Here is a 27,151-nt window from a genome sequence, read left to right as displayed (position 1 = left end):
GGTGGTGGTCCCCATCTTTAAGAAGGGGGACTGGAGGGTGTGTTCCAACTACAGGGGGATCACACTCCTCAGCCTCCCTGGGAAAGTCTATGCCAGGGTGCTGGAAAGGAGAGTTCGTCCGTTAGTCGAACCTCGGATACAGGAGGAACAATGCGGTTTGCGTCCTGGTCGCGGAACACTGGACCAGCTCTTTATCCTCTCCAGGATACTTGAGGGTGCATGGGAGTTTGCCCAACCAGTCTACATGTGTTTTGTGGACTTGGAGAAGGCATTCGACCGTGTCCCTCGGGGTGTCCTGTGGGAGGTGTTGCGGGAATATGGGGTGTCTGGCCCATTGCTACGGGCCATTCAATCCCTATACAACCGTTGCAAGAGCTTGGTTCGCATTGCCGGCAGTAAGTCGGACTCGTTCCCGGTGGGTGATGGGCTCCGCCAGGGCTGCCCTTTGTCTCCGGTTCTGTTCATAATTTTTATGGACAGAATTTCTAGGCGCAGCCAAGTGGCGGAGGGCTTTCGCTTTGGTGGCGTCAGAATCTCATCTCTGATTTTTGCAGATGATGTGGTTCTGTTGGCTTCATCGGGTGAGGGCCTCCAGCTCGCACTGGAACGGTTCGCAGCCGAGTGCGAAGCAGCGGGAATGAGGATCAGCACCTCCAAATCTGAGGCCATGGTTCTCAGCCGGAAAAGGGTGGAGTGCCCACTCCGGGTCGGGGATGAGTTCCTGCCCCAAGTGGAGGAGTTCAAGTATCTCAGGGTCTTGTTCGCGAGTGATGGGAGAAGGGAGCCGGAGATCGACAGACGGATTGGGGCTGCAGCTGCAGTAATGCGGACGCTGCACCGGTCCGTCGTGGTGAAGAGGGAGCTGAGTGTAAAAGCGAAGCTCTCAATTTACCGGTCGATCTACGTCCCTACCCTCACCTATGGCCACGAGCTGTGGGTAGTGACCGAAAGAACGAGATCGCGGATACAAGCGGCAGAAATGAGCTTCCTCCGAAGGGTGGCTGGCCTCTCCCTTAGAGATAGGGTGAGAAGTTCGGCCATCCGGGAGGGGCTCAGAGTAGAGCAGCTGCTGCTCCACATCGAAAGGAGCCAGCTGAGGTGGTTCGGGCATCTGACAAGGATGCCCCCTGGGCACCTCCTGGGTGAGGTGTTCCAGGCATGTCCCACCGGGAGGAGGCCCCGGGGCAGACCCAGGACACGCTGGAGAGATTATATCTCTCGGCTGGCCTGGGAACGCCTTGGTATTCCCCCGGATAAGCTGGAGGAGGTGGCTGGGGAGAGGGAGGTCTGGGCCTCTTTGCTTAGGCTGCTGCCCCCGCGACCCGGCCCCGGATAAAGCGGATGAAGATGGATGGATGGATGGATGGATGGATTTTGGGAGCTTTGATTGTCTGAATACAGCTACCACACAGTGGTCACTGATATCATTTGCGAAAACCCCAGTGTGAGAATATTTATATGGCATATTAGTTAAAAATAAATCAATAAGTGATGACTTTTCTGGGCATTTAAGATTTGGACGAGTTGTGCTGTAAATTAGTTGTGTGAGATTATATGAATCACAGATGGATTTAAAACTGTGTGAGGCAGAGGACAACCAGTCCCAGGTGAAATCTCCGGCCAGCACAATTTCATTAAAATCTAAAGTAGATAGTTTTTCACTAAGTGAAAAGTTGGAGCTTGAGCGCAAGAAGTTCAGACTGTTTACAAACAGATACGATGAATCGACAGTAACATGGAATTTGCTTTTTACATAAATTGCAACACCGCCACCCTTTCTGGGGCGGTCGCAACGGAAAAGATTATAGCCTGTTATTGCAATGTCTTTGTCAGTAATCGATTTTGTAAGACAGGTTTCTGATAATATAAGAATATCGGTATCTAACTCTTTCATCCAAATTTTCACAAAATCAAGTTTGGGAAGAAGACTTCTGACATTTAAATGAGTGACACCAAGACCTGTTCGAGTTTTAAAATCACAAGGAGTACTTAAGCATTTGCAATCTGGACCGGGATTAGGTTGCACATTTCCAGATAAAAGACTTCTAGCGACTTTTAGGACAGCCAATAGCGATTTTCCTTACTGAGGAGTTGGCAACACTGGAAATTCAGTGGCGAACCGTCCTACCTTTGTGAATATAAGCTACAAACATACTCTGACGGGTAAAATTAATTGCCTTTGTAAATGTGACGTACAAGCATACTTTAACAGCTATATTTAGGTATCAAATCGTCCTACCTTTGTTAATATGAGCTAGAGCAGGGGTGTCAAACTCCAGGCCTCGAGGGCCGGTGTCCTGCAGGTTTTAGATGTGTCCTAATCCAACACAGCTGATTTAAATGGCTAAAAGACCTCCTCAACATGTTTTAAGTTCTCCAGAGGCCTGGTAATGAACTAATCATGTGATTCAGGTGTGTTGACCCAGGGTGAGATCTAAAGCCTGCAGGACACCGGCCCTTGAGGCCTGGAGTTTGACACCCCTGAGCTAGAAGCATAATTTTACAGCTAGAATTCAGTGGCAAATCATCTTACCTTTGTTAATAAGAGCTAGAAAAATACTCTGATGGGTAAAATTACGTGCCAAACCATGCTACCTTTGACAATGTGACCTACAAGCATACTTATATAAATGAAGTGGCAAACCGTCCTGGCTTTATGAATGTGAGCTACAAGCCTACTCTGATGGGCAAAGTTAAGTGGCAAACCGTCATACCTACTTACATTTGTGCTGGAATTACTCTGTGACAGCAGAAATGTGCATAAACTACTTACGGTAGGCCGTTTTGCCAAAGTAGGACGTTTTGTCAGAACAGGTTTGATGACTTCTAGGACACGTGACAGGGAAAATGTTTCAACAGTCACTGGATTAGTGCTTCTCAATCATTTTCTGTTACTTTTAGATAACTGGCGCCCCCTAATTCTAGCATAGAGGCTCAAAATGGTCCTGAATTCCCTCATAGATGAAACACAATCAGGTTTTATGCCTAAAAGATAACAAACAATAAAAGACTATTACTAGACATTCTAGATTATTCTGAACTATAAAGTCTATACAGTCTATAAAGAAATGGTAATAGCTCAGTGAAACTAAGCGGTGGAACTTGTCCTAGATTAGATTTGATCTGTCAAGAGGCATTCGACAAGGATGCCTTGCCTCTTTCTAACTCTTTTTACGAGTTGCCCAATTCTTAGCAGACCATATTAGATCCAGTAAAATTCAAAGTATTTCTCTGCTGGACAGAAATCTGATCATCACTCAACTGGCTGATGATACTCCTCTTTTTCTGAAGAAACCAAACCAAATTTCTGCAGCTCTGGAATCTGTAAAAGTCTTCTCTAGAGCTTCTGGCTTAGATCTGAATATTAACAAGTGTGAAATTAGGAATGTTCCAGTACATCTATTTGTAATATACAAATTAAAAATGAAGTGCTATACTTAGGAATAATAATTACCAAGGATCAACAAAAAAGAGCATCCATAAATCTGGAACCCATCATCCAGAAAACTCAAAGTAGACTAAACCAGTGGATCCCTCCTTAAAAGGAAGAGTTCTGATTACCAAAGTGGAGGGAACATTACGATTAACATATGCAGCTCTGCCTCTCCATGTGGAGAAAAAACTTTTAAATGACACTGACAAGATGCTCTTTACCTTTGTGTGGAGAAATAGGACTCATTATTTAAGAAAACCTGTTTTCATGAATGGATATGATAAAGGTGGTCTACATTTTATAGATATTAGCTATTTAAATAATACATTTAAGATTAATTCGCTACAATATTTACAAAAATAGCCCAACTCCAATTAGAATGTTATTCCCCTCCCCTCCATTGTTGATATCTAAACAATATGCAATTATGACATTGATAAAATCACAATTAAGATATTTGCTTTTCCTCACCAGGCCTTTTTGTCATGGAATCTCATCTATAAACATAATTTGTGTAACAATAAGGACATTTTATACAGACACAAATCCCTCTTTTTGGAATACTGGTTTCTTGATAATATTACACATGTGGCTCAGTTATTTAATGAAATGGTAAACTCCTCTCATAGGATAACAAAACAAGTTTCATTTAAATTAATTCATAACATTTATCTGGCTAAAGTCTATATCCAGAAACGCTTCAGAAAACCCCAAAACAATTAAAACTGTAGAAGCCTGCATTAGGGTCAACCTCTTTCTGTAGTTTCTTATTGCCCCTTAGTGCTTAAACAATCCTGTTCTAAACTGCTATCTGTATATAATGAATTTTAAAGTACTTAAAAAAAAAGAAGTTATTTTCTGTTATGCTCCGCTTAGGAAGAAGAAAACTATAAACAGATTTGACTACAAAATTATTATTATAAGTACATCTCTGCATAACATTGTATCTTTATTAACATTAAAGAAAACAAAAACAAAAACTTAAAAGAAAGAAAAACTTTATTAATGCTGGTTTACTGAAGTAGCTTTCACAAAGAGGGATGATTGTGGGCAATATTCGGCATGTTTTTGCTGAAAAAACTCAAGTGGCTTATCAGCGTCACTGGGGTGTAGTGTCTGTAAGTGAAACCTTTATTTATTTGGCTTTATGCTGTCTGCTGCAAACATTTTGAGACACAATAGAAACGGGAGGTTAATACGTGCAGATCCTGAAGGCTGCTCCAGAAATGATCATGTTTTAAATATTTGTTCACTTCTTTCCCAAGTCTATTGTAGGTTTGAGTGTTTACTAAAATAAAAATAAAAGCATCCTAACCTGTTTGTTTTTATTCAAGAAGCAGTATAGCTCTATACCATTTTTATTAAGAGAGATTAAACTTGTTATTCTGTCATGTAGTGATTGTGCTGACCTGTATGAAGCTTAGGGGCGATCGTCGCTCAAGAGTTGGGAGTTCGCCTTGTAATCGGAAGGTTGCCGGTTTGAGCCCCGGCTTGGACAGTCTCGGTCGTTGTGTCCTTGGGCAAGACACTTCACCCATTGCCTACTGGTGGTGGTCAGAGGGCTCGGTGGCGCCAGTGTTCGGCAGCCTCGCCTCTGTCAGTGCGCCCCAGGGTGGCTGTGGCTACAATGTAGCTTGCCATCACCAGTGTGTGAATGGGTGGATGACTGGATATGTAAAGCGCTTTAGGTTCCTTAGGGACTAGTAAAGCGCTATACAAATACAGGCCATTTACCATTTATTAGACATTATAAACAGATAACATGTAAAAGCAAATTTTTCCAACTGAAAATATTAATCACAGTTAAATTAAGGGGGGATGGCAGTAAAAACTCTGGAGTTGTGATGTCATCAAGTACACTGCCTTCCAATTGTAGAATGATTGGGCTGCTTTCTCGGGAAGTCTGGACTCCCGTTTGAAGTTCAGAAGTACAGACTAGTGAAAACACGGGTACAGACTTGCATACTTGAGTACCGAGAAACGTCCCGGGGCTGTGAGCTTGGTACACTCTGTCAGCTGACTGTTAGCAAAGCTAGCGACTGAAAACATCAGAGCACTACAAACATGTTCTATGTTGACAACCTGCCCTAATAAAACTTACATTTTAGACACCACCACTAGTGCTGCTTGTGTTTTGAAATGCATTCTGGGATACCTGGCTGCCCCAAGTCCACACTACCACGAGGTCATAGCAATTGATTATCTAGACTTTGACGAGTGAGGCTGACAGATAAAATAAATTCAAGAACATAGCGGCAGGGTCAGAAGTGCAAAATGATAAATAAATACATCATTAAACAATTAAATGTTTCAATAATTAATAAAAATGTAAAATAAAGAATCAATGTGTTATTTATTAAATGAATTGTGTCATTAATTACATTAAATTTGAATAAATAATTTATTAAATGTTTTAAATAAAATGAATGGGCATTTAATTATTGAAATATTCATTTAAATATAATTTTAATTAATTAATGAAACAATTATTTAATGGCGTATTTAATTAATTCATTTTGACACTCCGGGCCCTCCACATTTAAACTGTAATCACATTTTATAAAATAAATGTAATTTCACTGGTGTTGAATTAACATTTCTCAGTATTCTGAGAGGCTGATGAGTTACTTGGCATTTGTATATCAAGGAACATGACATTAGTGAAAGCTTTCACTGGAAGTCAGTTCCTGGTGTCAAGATCGAGGGCCAAGCCAGCCCCCAGGTTGTTGTTTTTTTTGGTGTTATTTGAGTATATAAGTATACACAAAGAGACATTGAGGCCTGTATTAAAAATAAAAAACACCTCTGAGTGAATGAAGCTTCCAAGATCAACAAACACTGTTTAATGCATAATAACAACTAAAACATTTAACAGCATCTAAATGTTGCTGTTAATTGCGACTAAGCACCTTGAGGCGACTTTTGTTGTGATTTGGCGCTATATAAATAAAATTGAATTGAATTGAATCTACTGAGGGAGACAGTACATAATATGTCAATAAGCACATCCACCATCTGGATTACTGTCAACAGGGAGTTTTTCCTCCTCACTGTCGCCCAGTGCTTGCTCACACAGGATAGTTTGATAGCTGGGGTTTTCTCTCTAATACTGTATGATGGGTTTGTAGCATAAACCTATTCGCTGGAACGTTGAGGACAATTCAACTACACAGCAAAAAGCATTAAACACCAAGTAGGCAAAGTTCTTCGTGTTACTCATGCATGAGGGAGACAACCACGACAAGCGCCGTTCCTTCGCTTGACCCCAGTCGCTCTTGTCCGCTCCCCCATAACACTGCTTTTATTGGGGTTACATGAATATACATAGGTTCATTAACATATTACGTCTACATACAAACAAAGAGTACCTTGCCTGTGTGTGTGTGTGTGTGTGTGTGTGTGTGTGTGTGTGTGTGGGGTCAGAGTGTGACCCCATAAATGACTTCTCTAAACCTGCTGGTCTGGAAGTCCAGCAGTTCATCTAAACAAAAGGCACTTAGCCTAAAACAGATATAGCTACGTTTATCCTACCATAAAACAATAAGACAAGGTACGACCTCTCCCATGCTCCCAGAGTGCTCTCTAATGCACACAAAGTTTGCAGACTATTAAGGATCAAACCTCTACCAATCTAAAACTAATTATAAAACTCTAAGCATAAATGACAATCAGCAATACAAAACCTAACACTGTAGGTTGTTGATCTTACAGAACAAAACACAGATGAGACTCGTTATTTGCCACTTGAATTATAAAATGTCTAATCCATGGAATTCGAAAAAATCCAAATTAAAAATATATTCTAACTTTTGTCGTGTTTTCCTATGTTGTCAAATATGTCAAATCTGGGCATCAGTGATGCTATTGTAACATATTAGAGCATGATTTGAATTGCATTGCCGGGGGAAACCAAAACTCAACCATAACAATTTAACCCAAAAACATCATAATTTTTTATAAATCTAACCAAACAGGTTTTCTATTGGGAAGCAAGTGAGCTATTTTTAGTTAACAGGGAAAATTATAGATATCTGTAAAAATCTGTAACATACATTGTCTAACAAATTTATGGGTGCTACCCCTCAGCTGGCTTCCAGAAGTTAGCCAATCAGAGGAAAGTGGGCCTTTAACAAAGGGGCCTCAAATGGGCTAAATTAGTTTTTAGATACAAATCAAGAAAAACAGTTTGGTTGATGTCCCACCATAAAAATTTGAATTCATGGATGGTTGAAAAAGGCACATGATGTATTTATTTTTTGAGCAGCATCATGCACCTTTTCATATCTTTGCTTTGAGACATGGGCCACAGTACAGGTGAAACTGCAGAAAGCTCAAAATCTTCCTCCAGGAGTCCTCCTGAGCATCAGAGTGAGGTTTGGTCTTTCCTCCCCACAGTAGTAGCACTGCAACACACACACACACACACACACACACACACACACACACACACACACACACACACACACGTCAAACTACAAATAAAGAACGGTCCATTGTCAGCCTGACGTTTTCTGCAGCAAACTGGACTTATCGAAGGAAGGACCAGCAGTACCGTTGCACTTTTTTCTTAAGTCAAATGTGTGTTTGTAAGCGAATCAGTAATGATGTCATTAGCTAGCTAGCTAAGATGAGTAGTCAGTGCTCAGGCTTTTACCTTAACCGATTAGATTTGTTTACGTATTCTACTCTCCGTGTTCAGAATGATGCCTCACGTGTTGATTCGTTATTTTCACTGAATGGTCATCTGTCCGACAGTGTGTCATATGGTTTGATTTATTAAAGATGCTGGAATAAAAAGGTCTCCATCTTGTGCAAATGCATATATCTATCAAAATTACATTCATACAACAATGAAATTATTGTTTTGGTTTGTTTTTTTAAAAAAAGGGAAAAAAAAGATCTGTGTTTTTGTAACATAAAATCAGGAATCCGCCCACATTAACTGGTGATAATCAGTTTCACAATATTCAGCACAAAATAAGCAAGTATGCCTCATTTCCTCAGCACAAATCTGTTGGAGTTTGTGTTTACCCTGACTGATGCGATTTAACATATTTAAAAGGAGGGATCAATGGACAGAGTACTTTATTGGCACACGTTTTGTTTTAATGAGCACTTGGGCTTTTTGCATTCAATACAGAGTTAATGACGCACATGGACTGGTACCCGTGTACCTCAGTAATATAGTCCTGCAACCGATCTGCTCAAATGACCAAATATCCTCCCCTCACGATGTGACGAGTGGTGTGACTGTAGTGACAGTCAAAGGCAGTCAGTGAAGATTGTGACAAACACAGAGGAGATCATTAAATAATCAATCGGGTGTTATGGAGTATAGGCTCGAGTAAATTTATTTGTAATGTTTTGTTCTACGTTGATATAATAAATTATTTCAGGATGCCCCGAATGTCATTAGGAGACAAAGACTTGTTTTTAGCAGTTTAGAAATTGGTGATTCCACTACAGCCACCTCAGCAAATAAAAATACATTTTTCTTTATCTCCATTTTTTATCTCCCACGTGTGGGACTAATAAAGGTTATCTTATCTTATCTTATCTTATCTTATTTTAAGACAATGCCCAGCACAAAGTCCTCTAAACAACCTAAGCCACACGTCTTACTTTGAAAAATAGAGCATTAGAAACAGATTATTACAGCCTGGCTCTTTCAGCTTACAGCCTGTTTCTATGCTGCTTGGTGTCCATTACTCCCTCGTTTTAAATCTCGTTTATCAATTTTAAATGACATCAGTCGCTCTGAGGATAAACACAAGCTCCACAAGATTTGCGCTGAGGAAACGAGGTCGATTTGTCTGTGAAGGTTCTCATTCATCCAGGTCATTGTACTCTAAGAAGTTTGGAAAGAAAAGCAGATTTCTTTAAGTTTCTTGAAGACGCTTCACCTCTCACCCGAGAAGCTTCTTCAGTTCTAAGATCAGAGAGTCCCAGGTATCTTTGCAGACCTCTGTTTAAAAAGCACCATCCACTCAAAGGTTAATATTATACTAGATAACATATAAATTATTGCCTATGTTGAACAGTTCCCATGTCAGCTGTCAGAGGTAAGTAAAAAAAAACCTAAGAGCAGAACTTCCGATCAGTGTGTGAGGACTGGCAAGATTTATTTATTATTTTAGATTTGAGGGATAAACTTTGATAGTTTGAGATGATGCTTTTCTCTTTGTGATTACAGGAGCTGCCCTCAGATTCAGACCTCAACACCACCCAGTGATACCCTATATGTTCCCTCTTAATGCTGAATACACTTATTTAATCTTGGAGGTTTTTGTACCAACTCCAAAGTTAACTGATGACAAAGTACAAAGGCTATAAAGCTGCAGCTGTTTTACTGAAAAAAAAGTTAAAAAGACAAAAGGTCAGAGTGATTAAACATCCCTGTAACTGGTGTCACTAAGTAGGAGCATAAAATACCCGTGGTCTCCACCTGTAAAGCCATTCCTGTTTGTCTCATTGTTGCTTGTCTAGTACACAGTTCTTCATTTAGTCTTTAATTACCACTTAACTGATCAGGTCAATATCCCAAAAGTTTGACTTGATGCTATACTCTCTTTTTTGAGCAGTGTATTATAGTACTTGATGAAGTTTTGTTATTATGACCAGAATCTGTAAGAAGGTAAGAAACAGGATGTGAGGCCAAAGCCTTTGTACAGGTGTGGGAATCTGACCTTTTTCTTTACTGCTGTGTATGACAAAGGTCGTAGCCCTAAAATGAGGTGAGAACGGTGGCTCAATCAGGTGTCCGGTGTCCGGATATGCTAATCTGCTCAACAGGTGTTCCTTTCCAGCTTCACGCATCAACCTGGCTACCTGAGGGTCAGAGGTCAACCTTAAATTAACTGTATGTTAATGTTCACATTCATATTTGTTCAATGTTCACAATACTCAAACAAGAACTGCCAACTTTCCAGTATTCTTGACATCCATCACTCTCATAAACAGCATTTGTGTGAGTGTGTGTGACCTCACATCCTCCGCCGTCTCCACTGTGGGCCAGTTCTGATCATCACAGCCGTTAACCAGCAATGTCGGGCAGTTAATTCTGCCTACCTGTCAACAAAAAACACCTTTACAACAATGTTACAAATAATAAAACAGGTCCAGCACTGACTTGTATTGGTATTTAACATGCAGGTGTTTGCAGTATATTCCAGCACTCACTTCGGCAATGTTTGAGGGGTCAGTGATGAACTCCAGACCAACATCTTTCCAGATCACTTGGTTGTCCTCATTCACACGCGCCTTGTAAAGCTGCCTGTCATAACATATTAGTAATTACGAAACAGCAATAATAATTTAATGGACCGACAAACACGGACCCACCTGGTTACTCCTTCAAACCTGGATGCGACTGTGCTCCCCTGTGCTGGATAATAGTGGTTGGAGCTGATACAAACAATACAACAAGGCTGGAATGAAATGACAAATTACGAAATTTGATTTATACCTCAGTTGGAGTAAGAAAGAGGTCAGTGGGTTAAGGTCTACTTTAAAGGTAAAAGAAGAGGAAATTTAAGTCATTTCCCTCGCACTCTGACCTTGATAATGGTGCTGTAGGCTGCCAAGGTGACAGCAACAAGTGAACCGAGAGAAAGACCAAAAATTCCAACTCTGTCTGACATCACTTGAGGATGGTCCTTAATAATATTAAACGCCGTCTGAAGAGATCAGAATATTAGAATATTAAATAATAAGTACAGATGTAATGAGGAGTTTACAAACACTCATCATGGACATGCATGTCAGAGTAATTTTGGGCTTTTAATGAATTCTTTGAACTGTTCTTTTGCCAGAGTTGAATCATTGTACAACATGCATGACTTTAAACAATAATAAATGGGTGCACAAGTCTGAATTTATTTTGGGTTTTCTATACATACATACACTTACTTCAATCTTTTTAAGTGGACCTGAAAGTTCTCGAGTGTCCTTTAACTTGACAAAGTCAAGACCTTTTAACTTCTCGTAAGTTATCATGATTAACTACAACTGATAGTTTATCTTTGCAGCCTAAAACGGATTTGTTTGACAGCACTCACTGAATTGACCAATACTGGAAAGAATGGGTCCAAGTCCAACAAATGAAATTTGCAGCTGCCCACATGAACAAGACAAATGCCTTCTGGAGAAAAGTCTAATGGTCAGAGGGGACAATGGGAATTTTCTGACCACTCTTTCAGAAGCACATTTGTGAGGTCAAACACTGATGTTGGACAAGAAGGCTTGGCTCACAGTTTTCGCTCCGATTCATTCCAGGGGTGTTCTTTCAGGTTGAGGCCAGGACTCTGTGCAGGCCAGTCCAGTTCTTCTATGTCTTTATGGACCTTACTTTGTGCACTGGTGCACAGTCACGTAGGATCAAGAAGGGGCCATCCCCTCTCTGCAGAAAGTTGGCAACCTTGGTGCCACAGCATCTGCTGACCCCACTCTGTGATTTCATGAGGCCTGCCACTTTATGGCTAAGTTGCGGTTGTTGAGTGTGAAATATTTAAGTAGCAAGGAAATTTCACAACTGGACTTGTGATATCCTATAATGGTACCATGCTGGAATTCACTGAGATCCTAAGAGCAACCCATTTTCTTTTATTAATTAAGCAGTGTGCATGCCTAGCTGGTTGATTTTATACACCTGTGGCCATGAAAGTGATTGGAACGCCTTAATTCATAATTTTGGATGGTGACCTGTCACACAAACCTCAAAGTATTTCAATTCCAAATTTTCAGACTCCTGGTCAAATCCGAGGTAATCCAGCGCCAAAGAAACATAACCGTGAGACGCGAGCAAGGCAGCACGATACTCCAGCAGCCCTCCACCACCTCCCCACATATCCAGCAGCCCAGGAAACGGTCCAGGACCTGAAGTCAGACAAACAGGACAAAATTACTTTGGTTCAAGTCATCCTTGTGAGCTAAAAACTCGGACATCAGGTGGATTTTTTTCCTACTCTTGGATCTGTATATTGTCAGAAAGAGAGGAATTCACTAATATGGTCACACCAGGCACACAAGCCCTGCCCGCATGTTTCAATGCCACAGCATTTAGATCAGCTTGAAGCTTGAAGCCTGAGCTTTTGCATTTTTTTTTTTACATGTTACTTGTACACAGGCTGATTTTTATTTATTTTTTTATTTATTTTTTTACCTTTAGCCATGTTTAATATGAGAATATATTTTAAGGAAAAGCAGAACGGATTTTTTAAATTTACATTTCACCATTATGAAAGAAAAACCCCAGCCACTCTGAAAAAATAAAATCAACAAAATACGTATTTAAGAGAATAAAAGTGTCATTACAGGTGCTGTAGGTGTACCTGGAGGTATAAACAGAGTCCCTTGCACTCCTTGCTCATTATTAGTGATCCTCTGGATGCCAGGGGCCATGTACCATCTCTCTGTGAGGACTGAGGCTAGAGGGGCCTGGTCCCTGAAGCCCTCGTGTCCACTGTGGACCGAGATGGTGACCAGCATGGGTGTGCACACATTCATCTTCCTTAACCTGGCCAATAATGACATGAGTTACCTGACAGATTAAACAAAAAGTAGCCTACACAAGCAAAAGTTAGTTATGGAGTTCAACAGGGTTCTGTAGTAGGACCAATACTATTTACTTTAGAGGTCTGTGTATGTTCTCTGTCATCCAGATCATGGTAATCTAAGGAGTTTGGGAAGAAAAGCAGCTGAACTTCTTTAGGTGTGCTGAAGATGTTTCACCTCTCATCCATGAAGCTTCTTCAGTTCTAAGATCAAATGGTGGTGAGTATTAAGCCCTAGGGAAGATACAACGGATAATAATTTGCCATCTCTGGACTGTGCTCTTTTCATTTCAAGCTCCTTAGATTATTTACATAATACTTGCTTCCCTTAGGCAATACTATCACAAAGCATGGCATTATTGTGATTGCTATGGAGAGAGCCACCTGCTGTGGAACTCTGTGTGTGAGGAAGACTCGTCATTTATAAGAACTACCAAGGATCCCTGAAGATTTAACTGTATTAGCTTCTTGTTCCTGTGACATTTAGAGTTGTTTAAAATCCTTCTCTTCATATATTAAGTCCTGAATGATCAGGCCCCATCATATCTTAGACCTTACTACATGGACATCTTCAGATGTCCCTTCCTATTGATTTTTTTGTTTGTAGTAATAATCCATCCACAACTCGAGGTTAGTCATTAATATACTGCTGCATAGGCTGGGCTGTGGTTACATCGTAAGGCTTTAAAAACTGAGCATTAAAATGAACAGTGGTAACAAAAACTGAGAGGCTGAAAGTGATCACTGACTTTTTTTAGGGGCTTGTTCAGATTAAATAGAAGAAGATACAAAACATTAAAACATGTTAAAAACACTACAGCCTTAATAAACGCAGAGTAATTTGGACCTGGAAGCAGGGTTCATACGTCATCACTTAAGAACAAGATAACAAAACAAACAAAGTAGCTGACTTGCTGTCGAATGGATTGAGTGAGGCCACAATGCTAAATCAATGGACTGTCAAGAGGTATTGCATCAGCAATTAGTCATTTTCTGACAGAGCACGGCAGCCACAGAGACAGGGGAGGTGCAGCAGATCGCCATGGAACTTTTGATAAGTTCACTCACGCCACAATAACTGGATTGCCAGAAGTGGGGACTGTTTTCACATTGATTAGATTTACACTCTAAATGCTTCCTTTAGGCAGTATCATTAGAAGGCGTAGCATGCATTTTTCCTGCTATGCAGATGACCCACAACTTTATCCATCGATGAAGCCAGATAACACACTACGACTGCAACGATTAGTTGCGATAATAGATTATGTTGACTATAAAAATTTGTTGATGCGTTATATTTTCAAATCGGGTAAATGTGTTTTTGTAACTGCAATACACTCCAGGAAGCTATGGGGGAAGTATTCCCTATATCATATGCCAAGACTGCACTCAATACTAACAAAGAGCGAAGTGCAAGCAGCAAAACAGTTCAGTTTTGTTAGCTAATGAGTGAAATGTGATAGTAAACCATTAAACAGGAGTAACTACACTGTCTTACAGCTCATAGGCTCTTGCATGTCTCAAATAGCTGAAGTCATTACCGAGAGCATCTTCAGCATGGTTATCAGCAGCTGGGAACATCATCTCAAAAGCAAGCGTCACTCCAGAGCATATACTGCAATCGTGAATTCATGAACTGAATTATCTGGAAACTTTTTATTTTGGACCGGAAAATAAAATCTTTTTTATTTAATTTGAAGCTTTAACTGAACTTATGTGCAGAACCCATTTAGGTTCCATTTAGCATTTTTATTTTTTAAATACTTCTAGCACTTTAATCTTTATTACCTAACATTTGTATTTATTTCGTTTTTAATCTGAGAGTCCTGTTGAATAATGTTAAAAATACGTTTGATTGTTTTCAAATTCATATGAGTGATTGTTTTAATTTGCTGTGGGATTAGACAACAGGGTGATATTCACAAATGGGCAGTCTTAAGCAGGTGAGGTACTGGAGCCTAGAACAGGAGGTTTGCCCACAAGAAAAGGTGATAAGAGTTATTGAAATAATTGTTGACTAATCGATTAATCAGAGAAAAATTGGCAGATTAGTCGTCAAATTTCTATCTAGATATGTAACACATCTGGACAGAAGTATGTCCAGACTACCTTTGCTGTTTGGGATTTAATGCAGACCGATGATGTCACTGGGGAAAAAGCCTGGAGTACAAATTTTGAGTAATTAGTAATTAAAAGTCATTTATAGAGCCATGCTACGAGATTTACTAGAAGATTGAATGTGTTACCTGAGGCCTGGGCGGCTGCCCGGGACGGGCCGCATGCTCCACAGCAAACCCATGGGCTCTTTTCCTGTGTATGTGCCTCCGTAACTTAAGTCTTCTGATACTGCAAAGGGGGGGGGGGGGGAGCAATTTATCTTTCGCTTTATTAAAAGTGAGATAACATTTTATTATGTCATTTACAGTTCAATAGAACATGTGCAACAAAAACATCAAAAGTAAAACACCTTTTTCAACAACACTCGCTGATTTTAGTTAAAAATTTAAAAAAAAATGTAATAAAAGTAATAGTAATACCAAAAGTAAGACCAAAAAGTATTTGGTTGAATTTAAAGATTATGTAGAGGAAAAAAAACCAAACAAAAATCCCACTGGAGTACATCTGTTGCATTATGTCAGACTCTGGGACACAGGAAGCCTTCAGCTGGACTACCTGTGCAACCTAAATGAGCTGCAGGTATCCATCTCCAGATTACCTGTCATCACTTTGATTTACACCAAAGGAGCTGGAATGGATTCAATGCTTCCTGCTTCATAAACGGCAAACTAAATATGACTTTGATTATAGCAATTATGTGTGAATGTACAAATATAATTTTTAACGTCAGCTTCTTATGCATCTGTTCAATGGTTTACTTTATTATTCTTTTCAGGTACTTGGGTTTTTTTTTTTTTGTATTGGTAAGTTTAAAAAAAAAAGGAAAACAAAGAAGCCCACCTGACACGACGCCACTGTGGTCACTGACGTAGTGCCCGTAAGCCTCCCAGTCGTGCTTGTCCTCGGAGTTATGGAGGGAGCGGACGGTTACCGGATATCCCGGAGGAAGATTCTCCACCAACACTTTAAACTTCTCATCAACCAGAGCCCGACTCGGGGTGACGGAGAGGATCGGAGGAACGACCTGGGTCATGGCTGAGAACAGTCTGTGGAGAGAAACTGTGACAACTGAGTAACACAGACAGGGTAAAGTTCATGTTTATGGTTCATGTTCAAAGTTCATGTTCTGGACTGATGGCCAAAGTTCATTAACACCATGGGAATTTTGCTTTTTACACAGGTGGTTGGATGTTACACTCTGGAAATGGAAGGAAGGTGACTGTTATTAACCCTCTGTGGACACTGCACCTCCAAATCACATGACTGATGTAAGCTGACATAGCAACAAGCTGCAGCCACGCTGACTCTCTATTTCAGCCCACATTGAAAGTTCAGACTTTAAAGTTTTTAAATTTTAATTACAGGCCAGTAAATCCAGAGTTATGATAATGTATATAAGCCACGCTCTTTACTAAATACTGTCGTCATGTTTTTGTGTGTGTGTGTTTTAAGCGTTTTCTAAGGACAGCGCGAAAACAGTAAAGAAAGAAAAAAAGCCACCTCTTTCTTATTGGTGGAAAAATGCAATTAAAAAAAATAAGTCAACACGTGGGATTTGATTGTTTAGGAAGAGGGAAAAGTTTTAGGAGTGACGGTAACGGCAGCGAGACAGAGCAAGGGAGAGAGAGAGAGTTTTTAGATGTGGGAGAGTTGTGACGTTTAGTGTGGAGTGTTTACTTAATGTGTTGTGTTGTGTAGTTGTTCTGTTGTGTAGTCGTTGTTTTGTTTTGTGTGTCAGTGAGGGCACTAATGAATGTCACAAAGGCACATTTGCAACGTAAACACTGAGTAGAAAACCAGCGGAGTGATACACCTCCTGTTGTCAGGCCTGCAGGTTTATCCCTGTGCTGTTCTGTCTTTTGGTGGACAAACTTTTTTTTACTGGCACACATCATTTGTGGTGCATATAGTGCGACACCTGATTGTTCTCTCATTTTAGTTTTAGTAATATTTTTAAATTCTTACACAAAATGAAAAAAACAGCAGGTGCATTGGCTGCATTTTTAGATAAATAGTTGCATGTTTACAAAATGTACAATTATATTATATTTGCATTTCAAGTTATAAAAATTTACCCAACATGTCTGTGGGGTTTTTTTTACAGTAAAAAAATACAACTAGGATTTTAAGTTCTTTGTGTGATTTCAGATCAGTAATAGTACTATTAATAGTAATAGTAGTACTAATGCAGTATGTCAGTGAAAAAAACAACTAAATTCAGTTGAGCTGAAAAGATACCAAACAAGACAAGGGGAAAAAAATAAAATGAAACAATCTGATGGTGAAATACAAACGTAAACTCAAAAGGAGTCAAAAATGGCCGGTTGTATTTCAGACCTCAGTGGGTTAATCCAACCAATCATGAAAAATTAGGTTTAAATTTTTGTTCATGACAGTGCAGATTTCTGGCATTTTGTGTAATTTAACATGTAACAATGTGATTGTTTTCTAACAAAAAACAGTGAAACTTAGACGTGTGTTTGTAAATGAACCACTCAATGTTGTGTAGCTTTCTGGATTTTATACTTATTGGGCTACATATTTATTTATTATACAGGCTATACAGTACATAGCATCAAAACTCACGTTTTATGTAACTAAAGTGTTTAATTATGTGGGCTACAGACAGTAATTAAGTTGTAGACTATATTTATATGAAAAATGCGTATACTTACTGCATTTGAATCATTTTAACCATATGTAACAACCTGCACATGTGTTTGGGGGGGAAAAAAGGGCTTTGATTTTGCCACCCCATTTGATTTCTTTGCCACCCTCATGCCACCCTAAGAAAATTTCTCTAGATCCGCCCCTGGTCCCTTGAGCACTACCCATTGCTTTGGCTGGATGACTCCAGGTGTTTAACTCATCCAACTACACTTCGTACAGGAAATACACAGTCATGTTGTCTCAATTACAGATGGAAGCCTGAGCTGTTTCCTTCTTGCACTGGAAACAGAAAGCAGTCAGGCAGAAATCCACCTGCGGCTGGTAGGAGTACGCTGCTGAGGGTGAGGCCTACTAACAGACCACAGAGCCCCTCTGCTAAGGCTAAAACACCTCAGCTCATTTCTGTGTCTGACAAGTAGAAACACGATAAACTTTTCACCCTAACTGAAGGTAGCGTTTTATCTGTTAAAGTTCGGCTGCAGGTCCGTGCTAGCTTAGCCGAATGTAGCCAGGACCCCAAGACCCAGCGTGCAACTACACCCTAAAAGTCAGCGGTTGGGCCACCACCCAAGTAAACTCCCCTAATTATATTAAAAACCAATCTCAGTTTAATACAGACCTTCCCAAAGTGTGGGGCCCGCACCCGGGGGCGGCGCGGCATGAACAGGGAAAAACAAAACAACGCTTGGACACTGCTAGCATGGGGCGCCTACACAAACGCAAAGCAGGAGATGAAGCATAGCTGAATATGTTCCCAAGCCAATTTCATTCTAAGCCAAAGACTAGAAAATATGGTGAAGCATATCTTCCGTTTGGTTTCACCTGCACAAGTGCCAATTAGGTCTCCCCTGCAGAATTGGTTTTCCCTGCGTCGGGAGCAGCGCTGGGCTCTTCAAATCACGGACAAACAGTATCCCACATTCTTGATTTTTAGTACACAAACACTTGCTGTAATAAATAACCACTCCTGACATTTTGGAGATATTAGCTCTTTATACAGTAAAGTTACAGTGGGATACAAATAATATCAGGCTGATCCTGCCACGATTTGTTCCCTCGGTTCAAATCAGAGACAGACAGTATCCCACAGCTGTTTATGTTTTTAAACCCATTTTGCACAGAGAGGCATTTTTTGAAAAATGTATTGATAGCAATGTTGAATATTATTACACAGGGAAAAAAACCAACTACATGTAAAATAATTACACCGTGACGCCTCTGCCTTTCTAAATAGAGGGACAGTAACTGCATGTGTAAAACCTGAAGATAGAGACAAAATACTGTTAATCTGACTATCTATCATTCTGCAATTCATCTCCTGTAAACAATAACGTGGCGCACAGCGTGACGTAGAAAAAGGCACACACCTTTAATGTTGCGTGACGAACTTTGTATTCCTCGTCCACACATAAACCCAAAAAAGGAGTTTTAAAAATCTCAGTTTTCGGTGATTCCAAACGCCGTTTACGTGTGGACGAAACAGCTGCGTTTTCAAAATCACCGGTGTACGTGCGGACGCAGCGTAAAAGAGTTAGTAGTTTATTTTCTTACTACCTGCAGATTACTTGTATTTGCTTAATTGTTTACTAAATGTTTGAGGTGTGAAATAAACCGCAATGGAGAAAAATACGGGTGCGTGTGGTTGGAGGATGTGTTTGTGCGTGCGTGTGTGCGTGAGCGGGGGGAGGGGGGGGGGATATTTTTCTTGTAAAACAAAGGGGGGTCCAGCAAAAAAAATTTGGGAACTACTGGTTTAATAGAAGCGTGCTGCGTTCAAGTACCACATGTAAAAATAACCGCTGTCCTCTGTTACCTTCGAAACGTACATCACGAAGAGACGATTTTCTCCTGAATTAGTTCCAACAGGGTGTGACAAAGTTCCACCTGTTCGCTTTGTGGAGACAAGTTTCTCTCTCTTATTCTTGACGATTATTTCCACCGCTTCTCCTTGTTGTTCGTGAATTTTAGTAAAGGCCTAAATTAATGGACATCGACTGGATCCGTTGACTGCAGCCAGGAAGAGGAGGCGGGGTTTAAGGCGGGGTGTCACACGTGGGCGTAGACTATAAGTTTGTGCATTAAATTGTAAATGCACATGCAGGAGGAAAGAACACTTACTCCTGATAGGGTAATAGATAATCTACAAACATATACTCTGATTTCAGCACACTGAAGGGCTGCCAGGGGAGTAAGGCCTTTCATCCACCTTTATGTTCTTCCATATTTTCTTAAATGCCGTAGAACGGTGGATATTTATATTAAACATAGCCAAAGGTTCAAAATATTTATGAGTATGTGAGCCAAAGATCAGGCGCTAGAAAGTCTCTGTGAAGTCAAAGGCAGCAGATATCCTTAATGTAATAGCTTAGGAGTAACATTCACAGGAGCAAAGGCAAAAATGCAGAACAACAGAGCAGAAATGTCTTGAAGAACATTGCACTTCTCCTGTAGTTTAGATAACCTACAGTGTATAAAATAGCAACTCTCAGTGTAATGCATTCTTCCCAAATGGGCGTCTGCTGAGATAAATGAGTAACCAATAATAAATATGTTTTTTAGCTACTCTAGTGGAGTCAGAAATAAAAAGGAGGAGGATTAATGTGGAAATGAGTGGAAGAGATCCACTTCATCATAATATTCTTGCAGACATGGAAAACTCGGAAGTAAGGGCACATGTGAAAACACAAAAAGGCCTTTAATCCAGCAGATTTTCATTGCTTTCAGAAAAAAAGTGGTCAGAAAGCACAGAGTTTGAGTCTGCAGGTGCACCTGGCCCCTCTGGTGGACTTTAAACTCTACCCGCATACTTTCCTCTGTAAATTCCGCCCACATGTTGTGTAAATCTCCAGGGATTAAAGCAACACCAACTACAAGGTATTCTTCTGTTGTGTGTGAGCAAACGTTGCTGTTTTGGAGGTTTTTTGTATGCCACTTTCTATGTACCAGTGATCTGTTTTAATACACATTTTGTTCCCTGATCAGAAGTCTTCCAACTAACGAGACAGGAGCAGTCACCCTTACATGAATATGAGCACCCATGTGACTTTTACCTTTTAATCACTCAAATGGCAGCTAGCAGTTTTAAAACATTTTTTGTTTCCAAACAGGTAACACAGTTTTTACTATTTAAATTACCAAATAATAGCTAAGTATTTAAAGTTTTCATTAATAGTGGTGTCCCCCCATCCCCCCTATTTACTTACAGCTACTGAATATTCATAATTTATGTGCTACAAGTAAACTAAACAATAGCAATAAGTAAAACCTATACATAAATAAAGATGATGGACAAAACTAGAAGCTGGTACAGTCATGAGTCACACATTCCTCTACTTTCAGCCAACAGTTTATGAGTTAATGTAATAAGCAAATAAAGAGACAGAAAATGATGCGAACTAACACTATATTAGCAAAAAGGATCAAAAGAACCACAAAGTGTGGTAGTCTTCCATTAGTAATGTAAAATGGTGCAAAAATGGAAAAAGATTTTTAAAAGATTACAAAGTAGCACAAATTGATGGAAAAACAAAAGTAAACACACAATACAGATATAAAATGACACTAAACTATGAAAAGACAAATGTATACGTACATGAAATAACAGAGGTGTGGACTCGAGTCACATGACTTGGACTCGAGTCATTAATTTTATGACTTTAGACTTGACTTGAAAAAATGTTCTAAGACTTGTGACTTGACTTGGACTTTTACACCAATGACTTGGGACTTGAATTGGACTTGAACCGGTTTACTTGAAAAGACTTGATATTTTACCCCAAATATAAAATCTAACATGCATATTATATAGAGATTGAAAATGTGACGTCATTCACGGGTAGAACCGCAAAGGATTCTGGGAACTCGTGGCAAGCGGTACTAGCGCACGCAGGCTTTCAATTAAAATCAGTTATACAGCGATAAAAAGAAACACAAAAATGTCAAGAAGCTGTTGTATTATTAACTGCAATAGCCGGTCGCATGACAGCCACGGGAAGCCGACGGGTAAAGAGATCGGTTGTTATCGGATTACGTCGTTGAAGAGAAATTGTTCAAGCCATGTTTCCGAAGTAACAAAGACGCAACGGATGGCCTGGATTGCAGCCATTCAAAGATCAAATATAACGTCCCAGAACACTCCAGCTCACAGGTTAGTCTGCTCCAAGCATTTCCACAAAGGTCAGTCTGCTGTTGTAGTTAATACGTCATTTTCATAACATAATTGGTGATATAGGTTACAAGCAAGTCTGGCGCTGAACAGAAATTGTCGCGCTATGCTCCTTTATTTATTGTGCATAAATAGTGAATTGTCCTGACACAATATTGCGTTTCGCTTCTGTTATTATGGTACATTGACAAAAACATATACTTTTATTCACAGGATAAAACAGGTTTTTTGTATCACTAATTGCCCAGTGCGATTACAGCATACAATATTGTTGTCACTGCTACATTTCTGTGATGCTACCAGAAATTATTTCCACTACTAATTAATTACCGTTGAGCTCAAAGGTCCTATTAATAAACGGTTAAGGAATGTGTATTTATGACGACGATTTGTGAGACTGGTAAACTTATGATACGTACGATGGTCTTTCGTTCTACACGGTGCATTTCAAGGTCCTGCACCCATCCGTCGGTAAACTGTACCTGGGCTTGTTGCAGTGACCTGAAGTTACTAAACTTCATGAGTGTGTGCACTCACTCCAAGAACCGTATAATTATAAATATGCATATAAATATGCTAAGATGAGATAGCTGACTTCATCTAACTAGCAAATGTTGTCCAGGCTACGTTGGTGATACAGTTTTTTTTAATGTGTATATTTTTGTCATGCGATTTTAAAGCTGGTCCTACAACCGCATCCAAGAATAACATGCAGCTTATCTCAGAACTGTCGGTGAAAATTATTCTTGGAGCTAGGTTTAATTGAGCTGCATTTTAAAGAGGTGCAATTTCACAATTTGTGTATATTTTCTAAGTTCACTATTTTGTCATGTGTTGAGAAAAACACAGATTTTAAAATTACATGGTCTAATATTTACATTTAGCATAACTGCAACATTATTTTTTCGTTGTTTTTTTTTTAAAGACTCGAAAGGACTTGAAATTCAAAGTTTCAGACTTGTGACTTGACTCGGACTTTTACACCACTGACTTGAGACTCGACTCTGACTTGCCTGACATTACTTGAGACTTGACTTGAGACTTGAGGATAAAGACTTGAGACTTGCAAAACAATGACTTGGTCCCACCTCTGTGAAATAATAAATACACGGAATATTTAAACTCACCACTTGACCAAATACCAGATATAAATTGTAGTTCTGCCTTATAACCTCCAGAGGGTGCTGTTCCCCGCATAATTCTTTTTGCTATGTGGCTTTTCCAAAGATTTGGGTGAAGTATCAGCGCACTGTTGCTCCTTTTCTACCCCGACAGAAAATATTTCAGAAAAATAAAACTACATTTTTATGATGACCTGTCAGTTTAAGACCCACTTTTAATCATTGAGTTTTTCTTCTATGTGGACCAGTATTACTTCTGCATATTGAAACTATGCAGTCCATCACTGTGCCGCTTCTAGATCTAATATATATATTATATCATACTTACGTACTATTAAACAGTACTGTGCAAAGCTTTTGAACTCTTGAAAAGAGGAAATATGTGCAATGATTTATTGAAATGTGCAAACATACATAGTAATGCAGTATATCAGGGAAAACAGAGTGTAATGTATGTTTGCACTGATTGCCGATCACGCTTCAACTGAGTCGTCCTCGGTCAGAAGGAATGGTACTCCACAGTGATGTAGTTCAAATAACTTTACTAAAGAGGTGGCAGATGACATCAACAGGATGTACAGCGTTGGTAGGGAGGCATTACAGTATTCACATGCAGGTAACGGGGGTGTGAGTGTGTATATGGGTATGTGTGTGTGGTCATCTGTAAACAGAAAGAACAAACATTTGTATTAACCACTATGGATAGCAGTGTACCCCTTATACAGTACTGTGGGTTTCCAGCGTAATGTTATACAATCTGCCATAACCTCATGGCCACTAGATGGCACCCTAAGACCATAAATGAATTTCTGGCTTGTATATACATTGGCAAACCAGACCTCTGCAGATTGCAACGATTCAGAGAATAAACATAGTAAATAGTTACATCCACCTACAACCACAATGCTTGACAGTAAGTCGTATATGGAATGAAATATGGGCTGAACACAAGGCTGCCTGTAGTAGGCCAAACAAAACGCATCTTAGCGATAGCAATGGGACTAGCCTCTTAGCGATAGCAACGAGACTAGCCTCTTAGCGATAGCAATGGGACTAGCCTCTTAGCGATAGCAAATTACACAGATAAAGTCAACAAGCCTCACTCTCATCTTACAATACTCACATGGTAAGCACGCACGCAGTATTAACTCACACCGAATGCACGTTAATACGTTACTCCTCCGACACACCTCTCATCTGTGCAGCGCTGCGCTGAACACGTTCCCAACAGGAAGTACAGATACCGAGGTGCATCATGGGTAACGTAGTATAAAACAGCTACAGTGAACAAGCGGACTTTTAACACAGAGTTTAAATAATTCTGGGCTTGAAAGTTGATATTTAGTGTGACAACCTTTCAGCACAGTCTGAACTCTCTGAGGCAGCTTTCTTATAATTTCCTTAAACAGTCCTCAGGAACAATTCTCCAGGCTTCTTAAAGGACATTCAAAGGTCTCCTTTGGATGTTTCTGCATTTTGTTCAATTTTCTATTAAGATGATCCTCTACTGCCAGTGCGCCCCAGGGTGGCTGTGGCTACAATGTAGCTTGCCATCACCAGTGTGTGAATGTCTGCGTGAATGGGTGGATGACTGGATATGTAAAGCGCTTTGGGGTCCTTAGGGACTAGTAAAGCGCTATATAAATACAGGCCATTTACCATTTACCATTTACTGCTTCAATAATGTTGAGGTCAGAGCTCTGGGGAGGCCAATCCACGACTAACAGTCTTCCACAATGTATTTTTCTATCCAGATATGCTTTTACTGTGTTGGTAGTGTGTTTGGGATCATTGTCCACCTGAGAAATTGATGCCTTTGACAATCAGGTGTTTTCCATATGGTATTGTAAGATGGGCTAAAATCTGATGGTACGTTTCTCCGATCATAATTTCATCAACACTGGTTTAAATAGAGTCCCAAACTATGACAGAGCCTCCACCATGTTTTAGCTCTCTCCTGACCTCCTCCATGTACACTGATGATGATTGAACCACAAGTATCAAATTTGGATTCATCACTTCATTACACCAGTTTTTACTGAAATTCAGTAAAAACTGGTGTAATGCATACACCAGCCTTTAATGTCTATTTCCCTTACTTACTTCTTGACAGCAACCCTTCCACTGACACAATTTCTGATGAGGCTTCAGTGAACAGTAGATGGATCAACTGAAAGGCCAGATGCATCTCTCAGGTCCTGTGTCACATCCTTGCTGGATTATTTCCCATTTCTCAAATGTTCAACTGCTGTAGGTAGTTTTTTTAGGCCTGCTACTTCTTTTTTGTCCTCAAATTGTCCACCATCCTCAAAAATATTTAATGGCGCACTGCACACCATGCATAGATATGCAAAATTGTCAGCTAATAGCTCTTTAGGAATCTTCTTGTTGGTGAAAAAATGCTATTTCATATCTGTCAAACTGTGTTAGCTTTTGCATTTTTTCTAGCTTCAACTAAATAAATTGGAAGAAATTGTGTTTGCTTGTAACAAAGAGCCTAAAGATACAATTTAAAACTGCTCATTTGTTAGTTGTCTGTTATATTATGTAGACACAACACTGGCTAAGTTTTTACTACTGTTATTATTGCTTTTAGAATATCAATAACAAAAAGTTGAGTTAGAAAAAATCTTATTTTTCCAGTTAGAGGCACCAGCATTCTCAGGCATCTATGACAATCAACCTGCGGAGTAATCCTGGAAGTGCTGTTTTCTGGAGGAACTTATTTTCACTATTGAATTTCTACATTATTATGGTTAATTATTTACATTTTTTCTTTTGTAAATGTGACCTGTTGAACCCTTAAAAAATGATCATTTCTACATTTCTTAAACCCAGAGAGTTCTCATGCTGTGGGGTTCTGGAAAAATTCCCTAAGCAGCAGGTTGGAAAGATCTCATCTGCATCTTCAGATTTAAGCTTGATTGAACTGCCCAAAGTGATGATGGAGATCCTAAATGAAGCTGCGGAATGACCCTTTTAGCACCCACACAGGATGCAGCAGACTCAGATTGCTTTGGGCTGATCAGATTATGTGGGCGTCTTTCCACAGGACTCGTTACGGTTGCTGTCAGAAAGGTTGTTATAAATCAAAATGTGGATCTTCCACTGCCTATGCATAATCAGACGGGCTGACATTTGGCCTTTTATATGGCAGATCATCACAGCAGTAAAATGCAAGTGTTTTCAGTTAAAAATGTTATTACCTCCTGATATGGCAGTTTGCAGCGATGCTTAGAATGCCCAGTTAAAATGTGAGAGGTGATAGATCTTTATACCAATACCTCTACAGTCAATGTTTTCAATAAGTATACGTGATCAAATCAAAGACAACTTATTGCAGAAAACAAGAGCTCATGTGTTGGACTTGGAGGAAATATTAAATGCTTTGCAGCCTGAGTCCATTTGTAAGAAACCAACAGTGATCAGATCCTGACCTCACAGCAACTCTTCGATGGTCTAACTCTCATTTCTGTGTTTCAGCCAATGATGCTTATTCCAACGAAGTAAGATTGATAGAACTGATGCAACAGTCCAAGGAACCTGCAGACGTCAGAGCCTTGCTCCAGTTGACTGAACTGTGTGAAGAAAATAAAGGTACAGCCGTGGTTAGAGGTTTACATAAACTGAACATGGGCATTGGATGGTAATTTTAAGCTTCTAATTGTTATTTTGAACTGTTCTTGTTTCAGGGTGGAATGACTGTATGGCATACATCTTTAATGACTTTTGAAAAAACAAGAGGTTCACTAATCCACACAGGGTCAAAATTACATGTACAGGCTAAATTATATATGCACTCACTTAAATCTTTTTATAAGGGTTTCTAGAATGTATCTTAACTTGAGAAGGCCAAGGCCTGTTAACTTCTCATTTGTAAGCATGATTGACTACTACTGGTAGTTTATCTTTGCATCATAAAAAAGCATTTTCTTGACAGCGCTAGTTGGAGTGATCAGAACAATGGGAAAGTCCAAGGAATTCACAGAAGATCTAAGAAAGAGAACTGTAGATTTACACATTTCTAAACAACTGCAGATTCAAAGATCATCAGTTCAAACAACTGTATGTAAGTACACGTTATTTAGATGTG

At 39.7% G+C, this 27,151-nt stretch overlaps 1 protein-coding gene and 1 long non-coding RNA gene across 7 annotated transcripts; one reads left to right on the top strand and one right to left on the bottom strand.

Annotated features, from left to right (window-relative positions):
• Nucleotides 1-5,861: 5,861 nt before the first annotated feature.
• Nucleotides 5,862-24,356, bottom strand: LOC101484556 (acyl-coenzyme A thioesterase 1). Of its 6 annotated transcripts, none has more exons than XM_004566413.5 (11): nt 19,599-19,747; nt 15,943-16,148; nt 15,231-15,330; nt 12,763-12,947; nt 12,147-12,307; nt 10,990-11,109; nt 10,775-10,860; nt 10,613-10,706; nt 10,421-10,501; nt 10,120-10,261; nt 5,862-7,836 (listed from the first exon to the last, which is right to left on the bottom strand). In XM_004566413.5, the coding sequence occupies exons 2-11, from the start codon at nt 16,133-16,135 to the stop codon at nt 7,712-7,714; spliced, it is 1,287 nt and encodes a 428-aa protein (XP_004566470.3). In that variant the 5' UTR covers nt 16,136-16,148; nt 19,599-19,747; the 3' UTR covers nt 5,862-7,711. The 6 variants fall into 6 exon arrangements, with proteins under 6 accessions (XP_004566470.3, XP_076731799.1, XP_076731798.1 ...); XM_076875684.1 differs by lacking the exon at nt 19,599-19,747 and adding an exon at nt 18,595-18,711; XM_076875683.1 differs by lacking the exon at nt 19,599-19,747 and adding an exon at nt 18,392-18,536 and having other exon boundaries at nt 5,863-7,836.
• Nucleotides 19,213-26,838, top strand: LOC143413144 (uncharacterized). Its single transcript, XR_013093730.1, has 3 exons — nt 19,213-19,302; nt 26,542-26,655; nt 26,751-26,838. It is a non-coding gene; the product is annotated as an uncharacterized LOC143413144 (long non-coding RNA).
• The last annotated feature ends 313 nt before the right edge of the window (nt 26,839-27,151 follow it).

The sequence above is a fragment of the Maylandia zebra genome, linkage group LG17 (genome assembly GCF_041146795.1).
Source record: "Maylandia zebra isolate NMK-2024a linkage group LG17, Mzebra_GT3a, whole genome shotgun sequence".
NCBI lineage: Eukaryota > Metazoa > Chordata > Actinopteri > Cichliformes > Cichlidae > Maylandia > Maylandia zebra.
This window is presented reverse-complemented; position numbering and strand designations above follow the sequence as displayed.